Here is a 25,499-nt window from a genome sequence, read left to right as displayed (position 1 = left end):
AATTTTGATATTTTTTGTCAGACAAAGCAAGAGAGTCGAGTCAATGCTAGTTATTGTAATCACAATACATTTTATTTCAATACATAATAAACAAGAAACATTGAATTTAACATAATTTCGCCTCGGTGGGCTACGTACTAATCATCTTCAGAGTGTTCAGCGGAATCGTCCTCGTCTTCATCGTCATATTCTTCGATTGCTTCCCCAAGAGAAGCAGGCTTCTTTTGCTTGCTGAGGAGCCATTCGCGATAGGCAGCCTCCTCTTCAACAGTCGGATCACTGGCCTCGATGAAGTCTTCTGCCCCATGGGTATACTCTTCCTGCACCATGGGTAAGTGATTGAACGGCATGTTGCGCGCATAATACTTATGCCCCCAGCCCAGATATATAGATTCGCAAATGTGTTCAAATATGAATGTGTGAGCACCTGGCCACACATTCGATTGCATGATGAGGACACGTTCCTTCTGATTGGTGTACTTGCTGGTTTGGCGTATCAGCCACGGCACTGCAACTTCCGGGCTCATGTCGTTGGCGCACGAGGACAAAATACTGGGTCCTGTTTCCGGTTGATTAAAACCGTCAATCATGCCTTCTTCTTCGCCTTCTTCCTCATCCTCGACCTCTTCTTCCTCCTCCACCTCCTCTTCCATTTCTTCTAAAAGTCGCATTTTCAGGTAGAGAGCTAGGGCCTTCTCGCGTTCTTTTTGGGCTTTTTCCTCATCAAACCATACGACGCGGCCTTGGTTTAGTATATTCGATCGGACGTGGACCCATGCCACTGGAGTGGACAAGGATCCCAGCGGTTCAGTTTCATATTTTTCATTTTTTAGAAGCATAACGTCGTTATCTGTAAATTGATGTTTCCAACAGGATAATTGGAGAATGAAAATATGGGGCTTAAAACCCATTTGAATACTCGTTATTTACCTTCAATCTGGTCGTCTTCGCCTTCGTTTACGCTTTCATCTTCTTCCTCCTCCTCCTCTTCTTCGCCTTCATCGAGATCATTGCCCTCAAACATACGCTTCTCCTTTTTAGTCATACGCCTGTAATAGCCTATGGGGGCGATGTAAGTACCAGCAGTAATGCGGCCGATCAAGGCGCGCAGATAATGCTTTTCTTTTCCCGGAAAACATGGATACGATATAACATCCGATTCTAGATCGCCAGTGAGAAACTTCTTAATTTGCCGGGAGACGACCACCTGGCGGGGCGTCACAATGGGTAGCTCAATCCAATCATCGTATAAGGAATTCACCACAAAGTACGAATAGCGATTGCAACCAACTCCGATGTACTCTGGTGGTATATCGTAGAACTCAATTTCCTCAACCAGCGGGACATCTGGAGCTTTTGGCTTCATGATCTCTAGTTCTTCAATGGGGTAATTTTCCCAACCGTAGACTCCTGGAGTGAGCTCTGGACCAATGTGCGGCGGCAATGGTTTCTCCTCTCTGTCGTGCCGCATCTTGAGTGGCAGCTGCTTCTCCCGCAGCTCGTCCGCCATCATCGCCATACGCGATTGTATTTCCTCGCGAGTGAGCGTAGCCTCCACAATATAGTAGGAAGCCTTCAACCCATTAATGCAGCCCCAAAAGCGGCACTGCATTATGGAGGAATGTGTCTGCAATCGGTTCATGGCGCAAGCCAACTGGAAGATGTCATCATTGCTTATGCTGAAGCCGCACTGATTCCAGTAAAACTGCAGTTGCTGAACGCGTTCGTTGAATGTAACGAACAGACGCATGGAATCGTCGATGACGATCCTAAGCTCTTCGTCGTCGATTGCTTTTCCATCTTCGCCATATAAATCTTCTGCTCCTGCCAAGTCTTCGCCCTCAATGTTGTATGGGAGCTACCAGGACCATTAAGCATTAAAACATAGCCAACTTTGTGCTTAAATAAATCGTAAGTACCTGCATTGATTGGAGAATCTGCCTTGCGACCCTGAAGGTGCGAACTTCATCAAATATTCCATTGGGAGGAAAACGCTCGGGCAAATGAAATTTCTGTTCGCGTACATTTCTGCTGAATTCTTCAAAAAAATCAATCACATTCGGAGGGCGTTCATCGATAACCCGCTTGATAATGTCGCTCAAGTGATCAAATCTGTTTCAAAGATAAATAGGGATATAGAAAATACTTACAGTCACAATTAATACTCACAAGTTATCGCCACTTAATGTGCTGTACTGCTGCATTATAGCCTTGGCCACATTCAGTTCATAGTCAATATTTGGAGGCTCTTTAACTAGGGCTTTGTTGAAATGGCAATCGGAGTCGAATGCCCCCATCGATATGGTTGTCGAGGAGGACGATGATGTCGAGGTAATTACCTGCGAGCATTGTGGCGACGCTTCCTGCTCAACAATAATCTTATCTGGTTTTTTCTTCTTGGTAACACAAGGTGGTGGTAGCCCAAAATCAGAGCTGGATGTTGAGCCGAATGAAAAATTTTGGCAGGAATTGTTATCCATCGTAGAATTATTATTTTATTTGATACTTGTTATTCGTAGACTTGAAAAAACTGTGTGTTGTATGCCTTATGGGCGCTAGATATGTGAATCAGGAATTCAAAATAACAGCCAACATTGTTCATAATTTTCATTTGAATTTTTCAGTCGATTTTCACGCAGTCTATCGATATCAGCCAGTCGTTGCCTTTTAACAGAGTTATGGGAGCTGCTTGCAATGTGTTTGTGTGTTGTTACCTGTTGTTTACCTTACATCTGATTCTCTCCTCTCTGTTTGGTGTTTGGAAAAAAGAAAGTGCTTAAGAAAGTTTCGATGTGCTGATTGTAGTAGTACTTGCAGAAACATTTCAAATGTTTAGTAATTTAATTAGCATTTTGTAAATTAATTCCGCGAAGACCCTTTTCCCAAATTCTTAAGCAACTTTCTTTGACAGACTTCCCAATAAAGGTAGCAAATAGAACGGATCGATCGGTTGCTTTTCAGAACAGGGAGGGGCTGCGCAGGTGCTGCTGGTCGCCAGGTGAGCGGATCCATTATTCGGTTGAACGGATGTGCTTAAATTATATATTTTAATTACACAGCCTACAACATGTATTATCTTAACGAACCAACTCTTCCCTCGACGGAAAACTACGCCCAAAGAGAAGCACACGCATCCAACTTAGAGCTAAAGACTGTATCCATTAACCCCGATGGTACGTAACGAATCCCAACTAAACATTCAAGATAATTGAGATTTTGTTGGTTCTATCACATTACTAGATACCTACACGGTTCAGCAAGCTATTAATGCATTCGGATTTGGATGGTTTCATGTGAAGTTGTCCCTGTTAGTGGGGCTCTGCTGGATGGCGGACTCCATGGAGATGGCTATTCTGAGCATAATCGGTCCGGCATTGTTCTGCGAGTGGAACGTAACCAAGTTCCAGCAGGCTTCTGTGACAACAATTGTGTTTTTGGGAATGATGATCAGCTCTACTTTTTGGACCCAGCTGAGCAACAGATATGGCCGCAAATCGGTGAGATTCGACCTAGTCTTTAATAGTCTTAAATGAAATCAGTAAATATCTTTGCAGGCACTTACATTGTTTGGAGTATTATTAGTTTTATATAGCATTCTAAGCTCAGTTGCCCCCAGCTATGCTTGGCTTTTAACGCTGAGAGGGCTCGTTGGGTTCACCATCGGATGCGTACCGCAATCGTGAGTATAGCCTTGGCGTAAAAATTGAACTCTTCCATTCTCCAATAAATGTACTTTGTAGTGTGACGTTGTATGCAGAGTTTCTGCCCACCAAACACAAAGGGAAGTGCGTTGTCCTAATGGATGTAAGTGCTTCAGAGTTGGTTCTCTAACATTGGATATAGCTTAGTTTTATATTTACTAGTGCTTCTGGGCATTGGGAGCGTGCTTCGAGGTGGTCTTGGCCTTGGTTATATATCCCTACTTTGGATGGCGAGGACTTTTGGGATTGTCGGCGACCCCGCTATTAATTTTCACACTGCTCTCCCCGGTATTTAAATGGATTATCTATTAACATCAAAGAAATATATTAAAAACTTTTAGTGGCTTAGCGAATCAGCTCGATATCACTCAAATAATGGACGTAATGATAAAGCTCTAAAGGTTCTGGAGCAGGTAAGGATAAATTCATGCATATAGTCGTGTAAATCCTAATATATAATTTGATTTGCTTAGATAGCTCAGAATAATAAGCGTCATATGCTTATTGGTCGATTGATTGCCGATGAAGAGCCCAACTCCACCGAGAGCTTCAGGTCGCTTCTGAGTCCCAGCCTGTATCGGACCACTCTGTTGTTATGGTTTATATGGCTAGCTTCGGCATTCTGCTATTACGGATTGGTGCTGGTTACCACAGAGCTGCTGGTCGCCAGAAACAAGGAAAGATATCCCAATGAGTGCGTCACATTTATGACTTCAGATTTCATGGACTTACTCTGGATCACCCTGTCGGAGTTTCCCGGCATACTGTTGACAATTAAAGTGATTAAACTGTTCGGAAAGAGGAAAACAATTGTCTTACAATACTTAGTGCTTGTCTTCTGTACATTCGTGTTAACGACAGTCTCTAGGTAATGTAATGACATCTTATACTCGTACATATATAATATTAACTTGTTCGTCTTCCAGTCGATTCTCAACTTCAGTGACTCTCTTCATTGCCAGAGGAGCGATTTCCGGAATATTCCAAGCGATATATGTTTACACTCCGGAAATATATCCCGCTGCCCTCAGATCTATAGGTGTCTCTGGATGCTCTGTGCTGGCCCGACTCGGCGCCATGCTTACCCCATTCGTGGCCCAAGTGCTGATGGAGACCTCCAGAGTACAAGCCGTATCTATCTATGGATTCGTTGGATTCCTCGCAGCCATCGCCTGTGCTTTTCTGCCCCGTGAAAGTGTGGGATATCACTAGTTGTGTGGCGGAATGAAGGGAAAATTCATATTACACATCTTCCAAATGTAATGTCCGATGCCTACCCAAAACTATTTCCAACCAGATCTAAAGCATTTGCCTAGTTTTGGGCTTATGTGCTATAATGACTAGCAAAACTAGTTTCTTGGTTGTTGAAAAACTAAAATAAGTTTTCTTATTTTCAGTATTTTCAATACAGTAACGGAGCTTTAAAGTGCATTGCAACAAAACGATGATTATTTTCAAGAGAAATGTAGCTTTTTTCTTACATTCAGTTGTAAGATACTAGAAATCGCCCTTTACCACAAAGATTGAACGCATTTTTTTCAGTTGGTGTTCCTAGTCGGTGTGCTAGGATAGCTGGAAATTGGGGGATGAATCATCTAAAACTGAGAGAAAAAGCTCAAGAATTTCTCTATGAGATTTGATCAAATGATGATCTTGCTCAGGTTTGTAAGCTTTTGCAGTACCCCTTGGGACCAGATGGTTCTATATTCAGTATTGGGAATAATTAGACTCGGATGCTTAGCCCCCCCTTACACATCATGCCAATAGTCATCCAAACCACAATACACATATTTTATAATTCATCCTGTGTTTATTACAAAATGTAAACATAATATAAATCTTTAAATTATATGTTTATAAAACTGATTTCTATATGTGTATGTATGTATGTATATACAGTACGAGTGAGGTATGCGAGGGAAGGGTGGTGTTGCAATATACATGCATATGCACATATATTAATACATAGTAGCGTGTGACAGCTATAAACTTTTAGAACGTGTGTGTTTGTATTTAAGTAGATGAGAATCTAAGCACATATGTAGCTATGCATGCGAGGTGCATGTGCATTATTTTTAAATTCTGAAACGATTTTTTCGAGGAGAGCTTTTGTTGTGATCAGCAAATATCGATCAGTCGTACAGTTGTCGGGATGCAGTTAAAATCATTGGTATCTGCACGCGGCGGCTGGCTTTTGTCTCGCGACTACAGTCTATAGGGAAATCTAATATACTACGCTGCATGCCCATGCCCGCATCCGAACCGATCGAATATTGCGAACATATTATGACAAACGAATTCCGGTGCACACAGCCGAATATAAACAACCAACCGATCATCGATTTACGGGGCTAGAGCATGTCCAAAAACCCTGTGCAAATAAATCGAAACGAATTTTTGAGCTGCCTGCAGTAATAAGTTATGCAATACACATCCACATCCCCATCCACAGAAGTGCATACATTTATGTAGAGTGTGAAGTGAATCGAGTGATAGCCAGTCAATCAGATCCAAAACCATGGATAACGTAAGTCATGCGTGCCCGTAAACATACAACATAAATTCGTGCGAGATATGAACATGTGCCAAAAATTACTTATTAATACATTTGTGCAACGCAACCTACATACACACATATACAAATACATACACTGAGAGTATACACACATATGTATATAGAGCACTATTACTGTGAGACAATCGATAGGATTTGAATTCGAACGCGTTCTTTGGATTAAACTTGAGCTCTTTTCGAATAGATCATATGAAAATAAATCCCTATAAGTGCCCTTTATCTGATCGCTGAGAAAAGTTTCTTTTTCCAATGGTAAATATTTCAGTGATACATACACATATAATCAATAAACTGTTCCAAAAAGTGCATCCAGACTAGCAAAATTCACAAGTGTAATATTCGACTCCGGGAAACTCCGAGTTTATGTGCGAAAGGGTATCGAATCGATCGGAAACCCTACTAACGAGAGGACACTGTGCTGCCGTGCAATCAGCTGATGTCGATCGTATCAAGCTTTGCACTCAGTAAAATTGAAAAGCGGAATAAATAGACGAGCCATGCTCGCCTGTCTATGTCAACGCAAAATAGACTTTCAGCTAACGAGCTAATTTTTGCACAGAGGCACTTCTTTTCTCGTACACGCAGTAGTACATGTTATGAGGCCAGATCCGATAAATCTGAACAAACGGAAAGCTTTCCCGCTCTTCAATATAAAGATATACGCTGCGCGCAGTACTTATCGTAATCGTACATCGAAGCATTGTTTAACTCTCCGTTGTGGTTCTTCTTCTTGTACTTGAAGAATACTACACATAGTGTTTTTTGCATATTTATTGTACAAAATGTAATCAACTCAACAGGTTCCAGACATTGTGTTCGTGAGTCGGGATTATCAGGCTCAAACGTTGGCCGCTGACGAGATCAGTGTTTCCCGTGGAGACCTCGTCGAACTATTGAGTACAAAAGCCGCTGAAAAATCAAGGTACGTTGCACTAACCAAAGATTGATTAAAGATTGGAATGACAATCTCATTCAGAAGTTTTAAAAGCGATGGCGATTTGTTGTTGAGGCTTTTGTTTCCGCCTTTCAGATGCTTTGTGAGAATGTTCGATAGTGGCGATGCCCCCAAGGAAGGTTGGGTACCAATTGAAATACTAGAATTTAATCCAAACATGAACAACTCGAATGGTAAAGAAACCGGCGATGCGGAGTTTAAAAAGCAGTAAGCGTCAAGAGCTAAAGATCTACTGCTCTCTGGATCATTATTCTGGCTATTTGCAGGACCATCCTAAGGGAGTTGGTAGAAACCGAGGAAGAATTTTCCAGGGATCTGCTCCACGTAGTGGAAAAATACATTAAAGGCATTGATAAACCGGTAGTCCCCAGATCAGTGAGAGACAACAAGGATGTCATATTCTGCAACTTTCTACACATTGCGGAATTTCATAATAAGTATGTTTATCCAGGGTCGATTCGATCAGAGAAGAGTATCGTACATTTACCATTTCAGTGTACTCAAGGAAGGACTTAAGTGCTACAGTAATCAGCCGAATATGGTGGCCAAAACCTTTCTACGCCTGGAGAGGGACTTTGACAAGCATGTGGAGTACTGCCAGAACGAGCCATTGGCCCAGGAGTACCTGAGCTCCGACCCTGAAGCAAGCAAATACTTTCAAGTAAGTATCCTTAACACAAGCGATTCAAAATCGGCATCTACAGAGGCCCGGGTCTGATTTGGGGGTGTGCGCGGGTATATGTACATAGGTTCCGTGCCCCATAGATCATTTTCGGTGTCGATAATGCTCTCGTTTCATCTGTTCCGTTCCTGGCAAGCTTCTGGCCAAAACGAATATCTTTGACTTTTATTTCTGTAATTATTGGTTGAATTGAAGCTGCGCTGCCCCAAACGTGGGATCGTCTACACATATTATGCGTGTGGGTATGGTGTATGGTATGTGCGAGAATATCAGTTCGGTTTATTTTTAAAGGCAGACGCTTTCCATCCTAAAGCTTTCGCAGTTTTCAGTTGATTCTGAGTGGTGTTGGCGGTCGTGTCGTGCTAATTATTCCTATACGTAATCGTTTCGCTTTAGGTACTTGAAGTTATACTATTGTCATAAATGAGACCCACAAAGTTATTGCTATCGGCCTATATATCTTCAATTGAAACTCTTTAAATATATGTTGAAAAACTTTTACCCATCAAAAATCGATTTGAAATCGGCCAGCTTTCGATACAAGTGTGAAAAGTGGAAGGAAGGAAGGAAAAAAATATTTGAAATCAATTTGTTAATATTTGTGACGTTTTCCCGTTATGCAACATTATTTCCCCGACATTTTACTGTGCACGATAATACTTGTGTACATATATATTTAAAGATACATTAATACGTACATATATATTTATAAATATATATGTATGCACATATGCGAAGACTTTTTCCCAGCACACATATTTGACCTCACATCTAAAAGTATTCAAATATATACGGGACAAGCAAATATATTGTAACATTGACTTTAAAGAGATCGTGTCTACTCGTAATTGGTTCAGCAGTGAATATTCGTGGTCTTGTGAATATGAAGAGTGAATAAAAAACACCCAAGTCTATGACAGAGTGAAACTTTCTAAACATCATTCACATCTTTCGCGACTAGTATTCAGATATTGAGTATACATACATATTCATATTCGTATGGTACATACATCTGACTATGTCTTTCCAAACCGAAAATCATTCACGCACACATATTCATTTTTGCAACAAGTGATAAATTTTTAAACATCGTTCCAAAAATAACCCATGGCGAGAGAGATAGAGAACATTTTGTTTTAAATGTATAAGTGAATATTCAATGCTCACGGGGACGGTGACGGAGAGGGGGACGGGGACTGAGACTGGGACTGGCGCAAATCCAAACGGATGCAGAAAACTATCAAATCCGCAAATATCAACAAATATTATTATTCCATTTTTCCATTTTTCAATACACTCGATTTTTCATAGAGTACATATTGTACGAGTATCTATGAGTCTTTTACATCTCAAAATGTTCTAGAACATTATAATTCGAAGATTATCGCTAGAGGGTTTCATTTCATTAATGTATAACCTTTTCATGTCTTGCAGGAACTTTCAAAACAACTTGGGGACGATAAATCTCTTTCGGAACATCTTAAGCTCCCCATCCAACGGATAAACGACTATCAACTTCTGTTCAAGGTTTGGACATGCCCATACATACATATAGTACATATAATTTTTTAGTGGTACTCTGCAATCTTTTACTTTACTTTACCTTAAAATAATATGCAAGCAAATCTTAACTATTACCATTAATCATCATGCTTCATGCTAAGACTACTATAAATGTTTGTTTTCGCAGGACTTCATTAAATACTCACAAAGCTTGAAAGAGAATGTTAAAGATTTGGAGCGGGCCCTAGAGTTAATGCTTAGTGTGCCGGGTAGAGCATATGACAACAGATTTCTTTCTAGCATCGAGGGCTGTCGCGGCAACATCTACAAATTGGGGCGCCTGTTGCTGCATGAGTGGTGCACTTTGATTGATAAGGACGGCAAGGCGCACGAGCGCTACTGCTTTCTGTTCAAGTCAAGAATATTGGTAACCAAGGTGCGCAAAATATCAGAGAGCAGATCCGTATTTATTTTGCAAAACATCGTCAAGCTTCCTCTCTGTAATGTCGAGCACAAAGCCGACGAGAAGCAGATTCTTATAAGCCTGAAAGCCCCGGACGCAAACTCAATCTTTCCGATTAACATTAGGCCCCACGGCGAAGAGGCTACCCTGACCTGGTTCAAAGAGATTTCCTCGTACGTCAACCAAGACGTTACACTGCAAGAGCACAACGCAGATGATCTGAAAGTAGACTCCTCCCAAGTAGTTGCCGAAAGTGAGCTGCTCCTGCACCTGCCTCAACGCGCAGAGGCGCATGATCCAAGTTCCAGTATTCGTCCCTCCGATGTTGCTGAGAACTACTTCCTGAGCAAGGAGACCAAAGAGCGGCTGCAGCTCGAGCAGCAGGAACTGCTGAAGCTTGAGCAGGAGTCCATCGAGCTGTACAAGAAACAGCACGACCGGCAATATTCTTCAAAGACAACTGCCGAAAAGCATACCAAGGTCGAGTCCAAGGCAGTTCAAATTTCTAGCTCGCAGTCGCACTCTACTTCGGAAATTCATACCAAGACTGGAGCCATCAGAGAAGAGTCCATTTCTAGGGCCGCAGAGACTACTCCACCGGCTCCGCCCGTCAAAAAGGTTGCACCCCCACCGCAGCCCAAACCGGAGGCAGTCTTAGCTCCAGAATCGGCTTCACATTCCAAGGGAGTCGAAACATCGCCACAAGTCGAACCAGTGATCGAGCCTGTGGCTGTCACCAGTTCAATTGCAAGGCAAGAAATACACGAGATCGTATCTGTATCTGAGAAAACTGAGTCAACTGCAATCGAATCAGTTGTTCTGAAAGAAGAATCTACCACCGAAACCAGTCAGATTGATATATTAGCTGGTAAGAGCCCCGAAGAGGCAAAGCCTAATACTTCACAATATTCGATTCCAAAAATCCAAGTATACAATCCAGTAGAAAACGATAACACTGTTGTAACTAAGCACAGACCCATAGAGCTCAAAGATATCGTTGGCTACAGCGAATCCCTTCAGGATAGCGACACTGCGCCGAGGGGTTCGCAGGGCCGACAGGGATACACTGCTAATATAACCGATAATGCTTCATTAACCATTTGGAATAACAGACTTACCAATATCGCCAACGACAGGAGCGGCGCTAATCAATTCCTGCAGCAGACAGGGCCGCCTCCGCCTCCTATTCCGCCTCATTTCACACGAATGCCCGGCTTCTTCCAACCGCTTCCGCTCATTTCGTACGAAACTACCATTGAGATACTAATTGTCAAAGCCCGCCCACCTTCACCGCCTCCGCCGCCGCCGCCAACCATTAAGCGCCTTCTAGTCCATACTGAGAGTCTAGAGCAGAAGACACAGAACTTCTTTGAAGGCATCTACGACGTATCCTCGTCGGACACCTCGCTTCGCAATGCCAAGCAGAAAATGCGGAGCATTAAGAATACGGTTCTCAAATCGAAGGACTCCACTAATTACGCTCAGGATACTGTACAAAAGGCCAAAGCACGCGACTTCTTGCATATATTTACCCCACCCGTTAAAAAAAGACCCATTTATGAGATTGTCGAGGAGCCCGTTAACATTTATGAGCTTGAACGCGATTATACTGAGTCTATTGCTGACGATTTCAGAGAGCCAAGTGCAGATTTTGAAGCCAGAGGCCAAAGCGTCGGTGGCATGGATGATTATTATTCTGGCTACTCAGTGGCTTCCAAACGGCGCTATGAAAGTAAGTTCCAGAAAGTTCCGTTCCAGCTAAAATATATTTATTTACGAATACTCGTGCCTAAAAGTAATTTGTGTGACTATCGATCGTTGGGATGCCTTTGTTAAATGTTAATAAAAGTAAACAAATGTAAAGTATAGGTTGCGTATGAAACGTTTTACGTTCTATCTTCCAGCAATACAATTAAGAAAGTTTCATGTACTTTTACGTGAGTTTCGTGCATTGTTTTAATCAAAGTCTTAATTTTATAGGTACATCATTTGTGGCACGTCTTTCATTCAAATCTCTGTAGAGTTACAAACGTTCCGTTCCACGTAAATAACTGTGTTTAAAAACAACCATTTCAATGTTCAGATCAAATACACAGACTCTGCTTGTTTAATTAACAATTTATTCGTGTCTACCTTCACAATCCTCCATTGAATCCCACATACTCGTATTTCCAATCCTTGTCAGTTTTCCAATTGGTTGCAAGTCAATTCAGATTTTAAAGAAAAACGATGCAAAAATATATGTACTAATCTTTGACGAGTGTGCAAATATTTTTCATTGTCTTAAATTGATAATTGAAATCGTATTAAAATATACTTTGCCATACTTTCCATGCTTCGATCTCGAAAGCAGCGTCCTCCAGAACTCGGGACTACGATAGAGGTACTTCGTATGACAGCACTGCAGAGAAGCACTATGGAGTAAGTTCCAGACGCGATCGTAGCTCCGTTGACAAGGTTGAGGCACGCTCATCCCTCCTGGCGACAGGCCGCACAGAGAGCCGCGCCGAGAGCCGAGCTGAGAGCCGGGCTTCCTATTCAGTGGCCGAATCGCGATCTGGCATCCGGTCTGCTTCCCGTCAACTAGAGGATCGACCACTACGCTCTGTCGACAAGCCTGTTGTCGTAAAGATGCTAAAGAGCGTCCAGGTGGACAGTAAGTACTCTCACACATAAGTTCCTCCGGCTGCAATGCAATGTATGATTTTCAGTTGGAGAGACCGCACATTTTGAGATCCAGTTCAAGGACCAGCCCGGACTGGTGACCTGGCTAAAGGATAACAAGCCCCTGGAAGATCGTTTGGCTGATCGAGTTATTCAGACTAGTGCTCCAATGAATTCGTACCGGTTGGACATCAAGAACTGCAGTGAGAGCGATGCGGGAACCTACACCATCCGCGCTCAATCCGCGTCCGAAACGACCACTTTATCGGCGCAACTGGCTGTGGGCCAAGGTATGCGTTTAGCACATTCAAATTATGAAGATTTGTTCATTAATTTCACACTTTTCTTCCGCCCACAGCACCTGGCCATGATGAGACTAAAACCAATGTGGCGCCAGCATTTTTGGTTAGCTTGAAGGATGCTGAAATGATTGAGAACACTCTATTCCGCTTCATGATCAAAATCAAAGGCGATCCCAAGCCCAGGGTTAAGTTGTAAGTAGAAAAAGAAAGCCTTAGAACAAAAGGGCATTTATTTTATATTTGATTTCAATTGCCTTCAGCTACAAGGATCAGGTGGAAATCCTGGAAGTCAACGATCGCATTCAGATAATCAGAGACAAGGACTATTTGGGATTCTATGAGCTGGTCATTGCCGACGTCCAGAAAACTGACAGTGGAACCTACACTTGCAAGGCCTCGAATAAGTATGGCGATGCTAGCTGTGAAGCTGTAGCAACCACAGTGGGTAAGTACTACTAGTCGATGAGAAATTCTAATGTGCCTATTGTGCATATTTGACATATAGAGGACAGGAATCCGTTCGGTGCGCTCAGTGGACAAATTCTGCCAGCCGGGGAGAGGCCCGTGTTCGCTTGGAAGCGAAACGGAGAGGAGTTCGATCCCGAGGAACGGTTCAAAGTACTCTTCGGCGAGGACGAGGACTCGCTGGCTCTGGTCTTCCAGCATGTAAAGCCTGAGGATGCCGGCATCTACACCTGTGTGGCTCAAACATCAACTGGAAATATCTCCTGCAGCGCCGAGCTGTCGGTTCAGGGCGCCATTCAGACCCTGAACAGGGAGCCTGAGAAGCCCACACTAGTGATCGAGCACCGCGAGGCCAACACGAGCATCGGTGGAACGGCCATCCTGGAACTACAGTGCAAGGGCTTCCCCAAGCCAGCCGTGCTCTTCAAGCACGAGGGCGAGGTCGTCGAGGTGGATGACCGCCATAAGTTCATGTACGAGGACGAGGAGAGCATGTCGCTCATTATAAAGAACATCAACACCGCTGATGCCGGAGAGTACACTATTGAGGCTGTGAATGAACTGGGCCATGATGAGTCGACGATTAATCTAGTCGTAAAAGGTAATACTGCAACACTATTATCTACGATCTGAATCAGGATATAACCTCTTCCTTTGCGCTCGTAGCTCCACCGAAGATAAAGAAGATTAAGGACATTACTTGCTCGGCTGGAGAGACAATCAAAATGGAAATCGAAGTGGAAGGCTTCCCCCAGCCCGCCGTGATTGTGACTAACAATGCGAAGGATGTGAGCAGTGAGAAAAACGTGAAGATCACATCGAGCTCCGTTGGAAAGAGCGTGGAGAAGGTTGTTGTCGAAATTTCGGACATAAAGCTAGCACAAGCGGGCAACTACTCGATTAGGGCCACCAACGATATCAGCCAGACGTCCGAGTACTGGAGTTGCACCGTCAAATCCAAGCCAGTGATAGTCAAGCCCTTCGAGAGCGAGTACATCCACGGGGAAAAGGAGAACGTGCAGATGACAGTCCGGATAGATGCCTACCCCGAAGCCAAGCTTATCTGGTACCACGATGAAACCGAGATCAAGCTAACAGACTCGAAGTACAGCGTGAGCACCGATGGCAACGCCTACACTCTGAAGATAACTGGCGCCACTCGCGTGGATGCTGGCAAATATACGGTCAAGGCCACAAATGAGCACGGGTCGGCGACCAGCTCCACCCAGCTGCTGATCAAGTGCTCCCCGGAATTCACCAAGAAGATGAAAAACATTACCGTAGCAGAAGGCGACTGTAATGTGGAGCTTGTTGTGGGTGTCGATGCCTATCCCCGTCCACACGTCAAGTGGTACATTGACGGCATCGAGATCGACGAGAAGAGGAACGAGTTCCGTCATGTGGAGGAGGGCAACGACTTCAAATTGGTTTTGAATAAGGCGGCAACCAATATGCAAGGAACATACTGCTGCAAAATAATGAACGACTACGGAAAACTGGAAGACAATTCCGTTGTGACCGTCAACTGTAAGTGTCAATCAAAACTGCTTGATTTCCCTGCCTAATCTTTATCTTTTCCAACTCAAGGCAAGCCCAAGGTGAAGCGGGGTCTTAAGAACATTGAAGTACAGGAAGGAAAATCCTTTACATTAGAGGTCGAAGTGTACAGCGAGCCAGAGGCGAATATTAAATGGTATGCATTTGATATATTTTGTGGGTGCGAATACTCAACCATTGTCTTGTGTTTAGGTTCAAAGACGGCCATGAAATCTATGAAGATGCACGCATTAAGATTTCCCGCGACTCGCAGCGCATTGAAAACTATTACCTTACTCTGAATCTGGCTAAAACTGAAGACTCGGGTACTTACGAGGTCAAGGCAGCAAACTTTATTGGCGAGACGACATCCACCTGCAAGGTCGTTGTTTTAAGTAAGTTTTCCAAGACATAACAGATGCAAGGCCTATTATTTCTCTCTATATTATTCCATTGGGGAAACGACTGGTAAATTTAGGGCGTAGAACTGGTGAAAATTGTCTCATAGCGGTTTCTTTTTTGAAATTACATTTAAAATATCCTAATCTTCAATATGCAATTTCGATACAGCAAGCGACACTATGTCTCTGGAACAAACAGTGACTAAAACTATGATTGCGACGACTGAACAGCCTGAAGAAGGGGGTAAACCACAAACATTTTCAATACATCAACTAAAGACCATAATCTAACACTACTTGCACTTGTACATATTTGGAAAATGCATATGGATGTGAATGAATAATTGGTCTAGTCGTAATCTCAGTACCAACAAATTAACATCGAACACGATCAAACATCTTCTAAGCATACAACATTAACATAATTTCATCATTACAACTGTACAAAGAGAAATACTAATTCAGAAGACTATTAACTCTAATCTGTATAAAACGCGAATTTCTGTGTGCATCGTGCTAAGGAAATTATTGGAGTACTTACAAAAATGCACGAGCATCAAATGAGAACGCACGACTGAATCGAAATCGAATCATACATACTATACTGAACTTTTTATTCAGTGTTCGAGTAATAGTACGAGTAAAACCTAAAAATAGTTTGTAAGAACTAGTCTATAAGGCTGATGATTTTTTTGAATGTCTCTTTATATGTACATATGCACTGCTTTAGGGGTGATATCATTTTGATCACTTGTATATGTCTCTCTTCAAAATATTCAAATGTGGATCTTCTGGATTTTTTCGCAAACAATTCAGAGCTCCAGCACAGGAAGATCTCCATCATCATCGTTCTGGAACTGAAACAAACACTTTTTAATATATTTATTTCTCTATTTTATTGGATATGTGGGGTCTTTCATTACTTTCAGTGATATAATTCTGAAAGATTACAATCCAACTTTATAAATAAACGCTGCACTGCAAACACTAACCATACAATTCGATATTCTCGAATCTCTGTACAGATATAAAATAGTAGCATTTAAGTTCAGCATCCAGCAGATCCACGAGTACTGATGGCTCCTTACTTTGTAGCTGTTCCTGAGATCCTCCACGTGGACGTCTTCCAGACGCACAGTTTCGAGAGTGTTCCACTCAAATATGAAGTCATCGCCACGGGCATACCCAAACCGGAAGCGATATGGTATCACGATGGGAAACCGATTACATCCGATAAGCATACGGCGATTACGGTGGATGGGGTTTGTTTCAAATGAATGCCAATCTGTGTTGATATATGGTTGTAAAACGGCTTATATATTCCAGGATCATTATAAGCTGGAGGTGCAGTCCCTAGATCTTGTCGATGCTGGAGAGTACAAGGTGGTTGTGCAAAACAAATGTGGCGAGAAGTCGCATCAAGGAGATCTGTCTCTCTCAGGTAGGATAAACCATTCGAAAATCTGTCGTTTTCATAATAATTATTTTTTTTTTTTTTCATGCGTTTAAAGGTGTGGCTGAATATCGCAAGCCGATACTTACCCAGGGATCGGGCCTGAAGGACATAAAGGTGAACAAGGGAGATAAGGTTTCTGAGCCGGTCATATTCACAGCCGATCCCGCACCCGAAATCGTGTGGCTCAAGGACGGCCAGCCAGTGAAGGAGAGCAATAACCTCAAGCTAAAGGTGGAAAAGAAAGAACTTGAGCATGGTCTGCAGCAATATACTTGCACGCTGAATATTTTGGAAGGTATTGCGGTAAAAATTATTATTTGAAGTTAGAAAACTACATATCTATCTATGTTTGAGTGCAGCTGATATAAAAGACTCGGGACGATATGAGTTGAAGGTAAAGAACAAGTACGGAGAGCTGGCCACAAGCGGATGGATCGATGTTCTGGCCAAGCCAGAGATTTCCGGATTGGAAGACCGCAAGTGCATGCCCGGCGACACAATCTGCTTCGAGGCCGTGGTGCTCGCCAACCCGAAGCCGAAGGTATCCTGGACCAGGGGGAATGAGAACCTTTGCAACAACGAGAACTGTGAGGTGATCGCCGACGTGGATGCCGATAAGTACCGACTCGTCTTCCAGGCGGTGTCCCCAAGTGAATCCTCGAAATACACCATTACGGCGGTCAACAGCGAGGGAAGGTCCAGTGTTGAATTCAACTTGTCTGTGCTTGGTAGGTATCTTGTCCTTGATGCGACTCTTCACTGCTACAACTAATTATTCAAACATTTTTCAGTGGAGAAGCCCACATTCATTGTCCAGCCTGAGAGCCAGAGCATTCACGATTATAGGCCTGTTTCCACTAAGGTTTTGGTGCACGGTGTCCCCCTGCCAACCCTTGAGTGGTTGAAGGACGACAAGCCGATTAATTACGAAGCCATTAACAAGCCCCATAAGGACAAGCTCTACAAAAAAGAGGACACCAAGAAAGGATCCGATCAAATCGAAGGTGTATTCGATATAAAAACATTCAGGGAAAACGATGTTGGAACGGTAAAACATCCATAAGAAATCAGTATAAAAAGTATAGTAACTGGAGTGTTTTTCTATTAGTATACATGTGTGGCCACCAATGAAATCGGAGTGACAAAGGCACCCTTCAAGCTGGCTCTGCTTTCCCTGGCACCAAGCTTTGTCAAGAAGTTGGACAATGCCCTGGACGTGCTGCAGGGCGAACCCCTAGTGCTGGAGTGCACCGTGGATGGAAGTCCTCTGCCCACTGTCCAATGGCTAAAGGACGGCGAAGAAGTGAAGCCCAGCGAAAGGTATGCCACGAGCACGAACACCCAATGATATACCACTTATGCCTTTCTTTTCAGTGTGAAGATTTCCACCAGCCCAGAGGGTTTGGTCAAATTGGAGATTAACCACTGCGAACCCAACGATTCTGGGGCCTACAAATTAATCATATCCAATCCACATGGACAGAAGGTGGCCCTGTGTGCGGTGGCTGTTAAACGTGTGTATTGCATCCACTATTCTTTACCCACTGATATTTGCATTAGAATCCTTTGAAATAAAGCTGAGGAGGTGCAGCCGAGGTTCACTAAACCAATTGCCAACCAAACTGTTGTCGTGGGTGAACCCCTGAAGCTGGAGGCTGAAGTGTACGGTTTCCCAGCTCCTGAGGTTAAATGGTACAAGGACGGCATGTTGCTTCGTCCTAGTCCGGAGATTAACTTTATCAACAATCCCAATGGAAAAATTGGACTGATGTAAGGCTTGATATATTACTGGAAATACGAATTACATGTATTACCTAATGTTTAGCATTGATGCCGCACAACCGCAAGATGCCGGAGTCTATAAATGTCTGATAATCAACAAGGGCGGAGAGATGGAGGGCGTTTCCAAGGTGGAAATCGTGCCCAAGGAGTCCAAGCCCGCATTTGTGGCCGAGCTTCAGGACTCATCGAGCATCGAAGGTTTCCCTGTCAAAATGGACATCAAGGTGATTGGCAACCCGAAACCAAAACTGAAATGGTTCCACAACGGCCACGAAATCCTGCCAGACCCCAAGCACATTGCGATTGTGGAGAATCCAGACAACAGCACGAGCCTAATCATAGAGAAAACCGTTCCCGGCGACTCTGGACTATACGAGGTGATAGCTCAAAACTGTGAGGGCTCCACTGCTTCCAAGGCCAAGCTCTATGTGGCTCCAAAAGCAGACGAAACGGCCACTGAAGAAGCGCCCCAGTTTGTTTCGGCTCTACGGGATGTCAATGCCGACGAGGGTCAAGAGCTGGTTCTATCTGCGCCGTTCATTGCAAACCCAATGCCCGAGGTGATCTGGACCAAGGATGGAGTCACGCTCACTCCCAGCGAGCGTCTGCTGATGACCTGCGATGGCAAACACATCGGACTGAGCATAAAGCCAGCCGAGGCTGCCGATTCGGGCAACTACACGTGCCTGCTGGCCAATCCCTTGGGCGAGGACTCATCCGCCTGCAACGCGAATGTCCGGAAAGTGTACAAGCCGCCAGTGTTCACCCAAAAGATCTCCGATCAACAGCAGGTGTTTGGCAATAACGCCAAGATCCCGGTGACTGTATCCGGAGTTCCCTATCCAGATCTGGTGTGGTACTTCCAGGACAAGCCCATTCCCAAGTCGGACAAGTATAGCATCAAGAACGATGGCGATCATCACATGCTAATTGTCAACAACTGCGAAAAGGGTGACCAAGGCGTCTACAAATGCATCGCCAGCAACAGGGAGGGCAAAGACATAACCCAAGGACGTCTGGATATTGTCAATGAAATGTGAGTATCCGTATATATCCTAAAGATCTTTTCTGATACGATTCGATCCACTCATCGCAGCAAGAAGCATTCGCGTTCAGAGCCCCCAGTATTTCTCAAGAAGATTGGCGACTGCGACATCTACGAGGGCATGATAGCCAAGTTCACAGCCTGTGCCACGGGATATCCAGAGCCAGAGGTCGAGTGGTTTAAAAACGATCAGAGGCTCTTCCCTTCAGATAGGTTCCTGATTGACGTCGAGCCGAACGGACTCCTGCGGCTGACAATAAAAAATGTCACCGAGTCCGATGTGGGACGTTATTCTTGCCGCATTTTCAATCCATATGGAGATGATATTTGCCACGCGGAACTGTTCTACGACTGTAGGTACAGGTGCTCTCGCTTGGGTTCAGATTATTCTAAGATTATTGATGTTGCAGCCTTGGATAGCCAGCAGAAGCCACTGGAAGATCAATACACCGATTTCAAGAAGTACAAAAAGTCAGGAGCTCCTCCACCATTGTCGGACGGTCCAATTATATCTCGTATGACAGACCGGGGATTGCTCCTGTCGTGGAACCCTTCGGTCCCTCTGACGCCACGTTATCCCATCACATATCAGGTAAATGATGATACAACTCTAACTTAACCCCAATTATTATTGACGTCACTTGCAACATAATAGATTGAAATGATGGACCTACCTGAAGGAGACTGGCGTACCCTTCGAACTGGAGTACGCAGCTGTGCCTGTGACATCCGTAATCTGGAGCCATTTAGAGACTATAGATTTAGGATACGAGTGGAAAATAAGTTCGGCGTGAGCGATCCTAGTCCTTACACTCAAACCTACAGGTGAGCAGAAGACGCCTCTAAAGCATACACTTTTATAAATTAAATTGTTCTGTTTCAGGCAAAAACTGGTGCCAGAGCCACCAAAAACGTACACCTACCTGCCACCAGGCACGGACTTCAGACCGGAGACTTCGCCCTACTTCCCCAAGGACTTTGATATTGAAAGGCCGCCACATGACGGATTAGCCCAGTCTCCTCAGTAATTTAATAGCATGGCTAAATCATACAGAACGGGCCCATAAACATGGTTTTATTTTTGCCATACAGATTCCTGCTTCGCGAGAACGACATTAGTTACGGAGTGAAAGGCCACAATACAGAGCTTATGTGGTTCGTTTATGGTTATCCGAAACCAAAGATGACCTACTACTTCGATGACATGATTATCGAGTCGGGTGGCAGATTCGATCAGAGCTACACCCGAAATGGACAGGCCACGCTTTTCATAAACAAGTGAGCCGTAACCCACTATACTTCCAAGATATTTATTACCGTATATATATGTGATTTTATACCCATAGTATGCTGGACCGCGATGTGGGTTGGTATGAGGCGGTCGCCACGAACGAGCACGGTGAGGCTAGACAGCGAGTGAGATTGGAAATTGCCGAGCATCCACGGTTCTTGAAGCGGCCGGATGAAACCTTCATAATGTCTCGCAAAAACGGAAGAATCGAGGCCAAACTGGTGGGAATTCCCTTGCCAGAGGTTCATTGGTATAAGGACTGGAAGCCAATCGCAGAATCATCTCGCATCAAGGTAAATATTTTTATCGGATTCGATTTTCCTACGGCAGGGCATTTACAGTTTTGCTTATTGTTCTTCTGAGACCAGATTAGCTCCTATGACCCCGACATCTACGTTCTGTCCATACACGATTCGATCATCAAGGATGGCGGACTATATTCGATTAGTGCTAGGAACATTGCTGGCTCCATTAGCACCTCGGTAACCGTGCACATTGAGGAGAACGAGGATCAGTACATCTACAAGACGTACGGCAGACATCCGTATGTGCGATCCAAGCAGCTGCGCTACCAGGACAAGTACGATATTGGCGATGAGCTTGGACGCGGCACTCAGGGCATTACTTATCATGCTGTCGAGCGTGCTACCGGTGATAACTATGCTGCAAAAATCATGTACGGTAGGCCAGAGCTGCGCCCCTTCATGCTGAACGAGCTGGAGATGATGAACACATTCAATCACAAGCACTTGATTCGTCCCTACGATGCCTACGACACTGACCGCAGCGTGACTCTTATTATGGAACTGGCGGCGGGAGGCGAGCTGGTCAGGGACAATTTACTCAGACGCGATTACTACACAGAGCGGGATATAGCCAACTATGTCAGACAAACCCTTTGGGGTCTCGAGCATATGCATGAAATGGGAGTGGGCCACATGGGTCTCACGGTAAGCGAGTGAAAATGTGACGACGCCTGGAAGCAAACTCTAATCTGTAATCTTTCTAAATATTCTTAATTACAGATCAAGGATCTGCTCATTTCGGTGGTCGGCAGTGATTACATTAAGGTATCGGACTTTGGCTTGTCGAGGAAAATCAACAAGCACAACCTATCGACACTGGATTATGGCATGCCAGAGTTTGTTTCTCCCGAAGTTGTTAATAAGGAAGGCGTGAACTACTCCCACGATATGTGGACCGTGGGCTTGATCACCTACGTACTGCTTAGTGGGCATAATCCGTTCCTGGGCATAGATGATAGGGAGACCTTGACCAAGATTCGAGAAGGTCGCTGGGACTTCAAGGACGAGCTGTGGACTCACATCTCTGATGATGGCCGTGACTTTATTAGCCGTCTGCTCCTCTACAGCCCAGAGGAGCGAATGGATGTGAAGACAGCTCTGAAGCATCCATGGTTCTTTATGCTCGATCGCCAGGCCTCCGACCATGACTATCAAATCCGAACCGATCGTTTGAGGAACTACTACGATCACTTCAGGGACTGGTATGCCAATGCATCTTGCAAGAACTACTTCCGCAGACGTCGTCTGAGTGGCTGCTTCCAACATCCATCGAAAATGGTATATCCCCCCGGTCACGTTTATACCCCGGAGGCGACACCAGAGCCTTTGCCAGAGCCACGCAAGAGAGCGAAGCGCGAGGAAGTTGTTTCGAAATACTTGCACCCCGACTACGAGCTAGGCCTGATTCAATCGGAAAGCCAGTAAGTATAAGCCAGTATACAATCCAATAAATCGTTTCAATTCTCTTACTGTGTATGTTCCCAGTTACCAGTATGGTCCCGATACATATTTACTGCAACTGCGGGATGTAAACTTCCCCGTAAGATTGCGTGAATACATGAAGGTGGCCCATAGGCGATCCCCATCGTTTGCACTAAACGATTCTGTGGATTGGACGGTAAGTACACTAGCCTACTTAATTACTCGTGGTATCTAGGTTAACTGTTATATATCCTTTCCAGCTGCCTGTGATCCGCGAACGACGTCGGTTCACCGATATTATGGATGAGGAAATCGACGACGAACGCACGCGCAGTCGCATCAGCATGTATGCGGCCAATGATTCCTACTCCATCAGGCGCCTGCGCACGGAGCTGGGCCCACGTCTGGACGAGTACACTGAAGCCGAGGCCATGATAGAGACCCAGCGCGAGGGCTATCCACCCTTCTTCCGGGAGAAGCCGCAGACGATTGCAATAACCGAGAACCAGCCCAGTCATATCCATTGCTTTGCAGTCGGCGATCCCAAGCCGTGCGTCCAGTGGTTTAAGAACGACATGGTTCTGTCTGAGAGCAAGCGCATCAAAATCTCAGTCGATGAGGATGGTCGCTCCATTCTGCGATTTGAGCCAGCCACCCACTTCGATGTTGGTGTCTACAAGGTGGTGGCTAGGAACAAGGTGGGCCAAACTGTGGCCAGATGCCGCATCGTGGTGGCCACTCTCCCAGATGCACCAGACTCACCCGAAATCTCTGCCAGCAGTGGCACGGAGATTCTGCTCAGATGGAAACAGCCCCGTGACGATGGCCACTCTACGGTCCTGTGCTACAGTCTGCAGTACAAGCTCAGCAACTGCGATGCCTGGACCACGGTGGCCGACAATATCGATCATGAATTCTACCTACTGCACGATTTGAAGCCGAACACAAGCTACCAGTTCAGGCTGGCCTCTAAAAATCGCATTGGCTGGAGTGAAATGGGAATCCCTGTGGCCGCAACCACCGTGGGCCAGGACGCCCCCAAGATCCACATCACCAAGGCAATGAAGCATTTACAACAGCTCACCGAGAATGGTCATCAGGTGATACCCGAAGAAGAGCGCGTCCACACCGACTATCACTGCGAGCGAGAGCCCCCCAATTGGGTCACCGATTCGTCCGTGAGCGACAAGTACAGTTTCATCTCGGAGATAGCGCGCGGGGAGTTCAGCACCATCGTGAAAGGAATTCAAAAGTCCACCGACACAGTGGTGGTGGCCAAGATTCTCGAAGTGACCGATGAAAACGAGGACTCGGTTGTGGCCGAGTTTGACAACTTCAAGACGTTGCGGCATGAACGCATACCCGCACTCTTCAGTGCCTACAAGCCATTGAACGTGCCCATAGCCATATTCGTGATGGAGAAGCTCCAGGGAGCCGACGTCCTCACCTACTTCAGCAGCCGTCACGAGTACTCCGAGCAAATGGTGGCCAGCGTTGTTACCCAGCTGCTGGACGCCCTGCAATATCTGCACTGGCGTGGATATTGCCATCTCAATATACAGCCCGACAACGTGGTAATGGCCTCGGTTCGCTCGATTCAAGTCAAATTGGTGGACTTCGGTGCGGCCAAGAAGGTGAATAAGTTGGGCGTCAAGGTTACACCATGCGGCTCGCTTGACTTCCAGCCGCCAGAGATGATCAACGACGAGCCAATATTCCCTCAGAGTGACATTTGGTCTGTTGGTGCACTGACATACTTGCTCTTATCCGGATGCAGCCCATTCCGCGGAAACGACGAATACGAAACGAAGCAGAATATTTCCTTTGTGCGATATAGATTCGAAAATCTGTTCAGGGAAGTTACCCCAGAGGCAACACGATTTATTATGCTCTTGTTTAAGCGTCATCCTACGTAAGTACACCAGAAATACACGATTATATTTATTGAGCATTTATAAAATGCAATTAATTTCATTTTACACATTTCATTAATCATTTCAGCAAACGGCCATACACAGAAGATTGCCTGGAGCATAGATGGCTCATGTCCTCTGATTATATGGTTAGAAAACGAGAGCGCGCTATATTCTTGGGTAATCGTCTGAAGGTAATGCTCGATCGATCCTATGCCAATAAATGGTTTGAAATTGATTATTCATTTCTCTTTTAAAATCAGTCTTTCTGCGATGAATACCATGACCACAAAAACGCCACAGCTACATCATCCAAAGTCCTCAATACGGTTTCCGGTGGACCTACACCAACTCAACTGCTTCGATCGAATAGCATCCAAGAGGAACTGCTCACAACATTTTAGTCAATTAGTTCCGACGTACGCATAAGAGAATGTTGTTTTTATTTCTTGTATATATGGAATATAAATAATTATACAACATCCAAAGTTCTATATATATAAATATATTATCTGGTTAATTAAAAAATTCTGATTTGAATTGCTTGAATTTTTGTTTACAATGTTGGACTTCTAAACGCCCACACGTCTGCCGACTCATCGCGGCACTCCCACGTTCTCCCCTCCATAAACCTATAAACGCGAAAACGGCCATAAATGAATAGATATAGCTTTTTCACCGAGTCAAAAATAGATAAAGGTCATCAGGTGTTTCACAGAGCACAGAATGTGTAAACATTTATGACCGCAATGCATATTGGTCATTTCGAAATTAAAGCTTTCCGCTCCGCCGTAAATAAAATCAGAATAAAGGGCATTTTACTGTCGAGTCAAAACACTCGGCTGCCACAGCTTCATTAATTGTTTGATAAAGGCCAATTTGTGTGCGCACACACATATGTATGCATGTATTTTTAGGTGCGTATGTATGTATGTATTTATATTTAATCAAAATCGGTGCACTTGAACTCATGAATCGATTCAATAAAATCATCTCTGAAGAAAAGCTCCTGCTTTCAAAGCTGTTAAAAGCTTTCTT

General features: G+C 44.4%; 3 protein-coding genes across 7 annotated transcripts; 2 read left to right on the top strand and 1 right to left on the bottom strand.

The window, feature by feature from the left end:
* Window positions 1–53: 53 nt before the first annotated feature.
* Window positions 54–2,486, bottom strand: LOC6590997 (radial spoke head protein 4 homolog A). The gene is made up of 4 exons (XM_002016525.2): window positions 2,170–2,486; window positions 1,920–2,112; window positions 931–1,858; window positions 54–850 (listed from the first exon to the last, which is right to left on the bottom strand). The coding sequence occupies exons 1-4, from the start codon at window positions 2,478–2,480 to the stop codon at window positions 138–140; spliced, it is 2,145 nt and encodes a 714-aa protein (XP_002016561.1). The 5' UTR covers window positions 2,481–2,486; the 3' UTR covers window positions 54–137.
* Window positions 2,487–2,870: 384 nt separating this feature from the next.
* Window positions 2,871–5,114, top strand: LOC6591049 (synaptic vesicle 2-related protein). The gene is made up of 9 exons (XM_002016524.2): window positions 2,871–2,998; window positions 3,060–3,173; window positions 3,241–3,497; window positions 3,555–3,679; window positions 3,741–3,804; window positions 3,864–3,989; window positions 4,043–4,114; window positions 4,175–4,569; window positions 4,628–5,114. Exons 2-9 carry the CDS (start codon window positions 3,068–3,070, stop codon window positions 4,911–4,913), a joined length of 1,431 nt encoding a protein of 476 aa, XP_002016560.1. The 5' UTR covers window positions 2,871–2,998; window positions 3,060–3,067; the 3' UTR covers window positions 4,914–5,114.
* Window positions 5,115–5,871: 757 nt separating this feature from the next.
* Window positions 5,872–25,006, top strand: LOC6591048 (obscurin). 5 transcript variants are annotated; one of them, XM_026984905.1, is made up of 37 exons: window positions 5,872–6,228; window positions 7,077–7,198; window positions 7,307–7,438; window positions 7,498–7,668; window positions 7,727–7,892; window positions 9,348–9,440; window positions 9,604–11,611; window positions 12,233–12,535; window positions 12,591–12,833; window positions 12,902–13,037; window positions 13,106–13,290; window positions 13,351–13,911; window positions 13,977–14,837; window positions 14,898–15,003; window positions 15,060–15,241; window positions 15,417–15,491; window positions 16,343–16,509; window positions 16,574–16,688; window positions 16,759–16,998; window positions 17,063–17,431; window positions 17,495–17,751; window positions 17,812–18,023; window positions 18,078–18,217; window positions 18,281–18,473; window positions 18,529–19,521; window positions 19,582–19,883; window positions 19,941–20,122; window positions 20,186–20,355; window positions 20,414–20,554; window positions 20,623–20,808; window positions 20,877–21,114; window positions 21,190–21,771; window positions 21,847–22,547; window positions 22,612–22,744; window positions 22,809–24,460; window positions 24,550–24,655; window positions 24,725–24,865. In XM_026984905.1, the coding sequence occupies exons 1-37, from the start codon at window positions 6,220–6,222 to the stop codon at window positions 24,863–24,865; spliced, it is 12,573 nt and encodes a 4,190-aa protein (XP_026840706.1). In that variant the 5' UTR covers window positions 5,872–6,219. The 5 variants fall into 5 exon arrangements, with proteins under 5 accessions (XP_026840706.1, XP_026840705.1, XP_026840709.1 ...); XM_026984904.1 differs by having other exon boundaries at window positions 5,873–6,228; window positions 12,230–12,535; window positions 24,725–25,006; XM_026984908.1 differs by having other exon boundaries at window positions 5,873–6,228; window positions 9,604–10,747.
* Window positions 25,007–25,499: the final 493 nt, after the last annotated feature.

The sequence above is a fragment of the Drosophila persimilis genome, unplaced genomic scaffold (genome assembly GCF_003286085.1).
Source record: "Drosophila persimilis strain 14011-0111.01,24,50 unplaced genomic scaffold, DperRS2 tig00000002-arrow-pilon, whole genome shotgun sequence".
NCBI lineage: Eukaryota > Metazoa > Arthropoda > Insecta > Diptera > Drosophilidae > Drosophila > Drosophila persimilis.
The sequence above is the reverse complement of the archived record's forward strand: the minus strand, read 5'-3'. Positions and strand labels throughout refer to the sequence as shown.

Excerpts from the sequence above, each read along its gene's own strand:
- LOC6590997 (XM_002016525.2), bottom strand. The coding sequence starts at position 2,480 with ATGGATAACAATTCCTGCCAAAATTTTTCATTCGGCTCAACATCCAGC. Across the intron at positions 2,113-2,169 it reads ACATTAAGTGGCGATAACTT|ATTTGATCACTTGAGCGACA; the intron begins GTGAGTATTAAT and ends TCTTTGAAACAG. Across the intron at positions 851-930 it reads CGAAGACGACCAGATTGAAG|ATAACGACGTTATGCTTCTA; the intron begins GTAAATAACGAG and ends ATCAATTTACAG.
- LOC6591049 (XM_002016524.2), top strand. The coding sequence starts at position 3,068 with ATGTATTATCTTAACGAACCAACTCTTCCCTCGACGGAAAACTACGCC. Across the intron at positions 3,498-3,554 it reads ACAGATATGGCCGCAAATCG|GCACTTACATTGTTTGGAGT; the intron begins GTGAGATTCGAC and ends ATATCTTTGCAG. Across the intron at positions 4,115-4,174 it reads CTCTAAAGGTTCTGGAGCAG|ATAGCTCAGAATAATAAGCG; the intron begins GTAAGGATAAAT and ends TGATTTGCTTAG.
- LOC6591048 (XM_026984904.1), top strand. Across the intron at positions 13,291-13,350 it reads AGCTGTAGCAACCACAGTGG|AGGACAGGAATCCGTTCGGT; the intron begins GTAAGTACTACT and ends TTTGACATATAG. Across the intron at positions 22,745-22,808 it reads ACGATTCTGTGGATTGGACG|CTGCCTGTGATCCGCGAACG; the intron begins GTAAGTACACTA and ends TATCCTTTCCAG.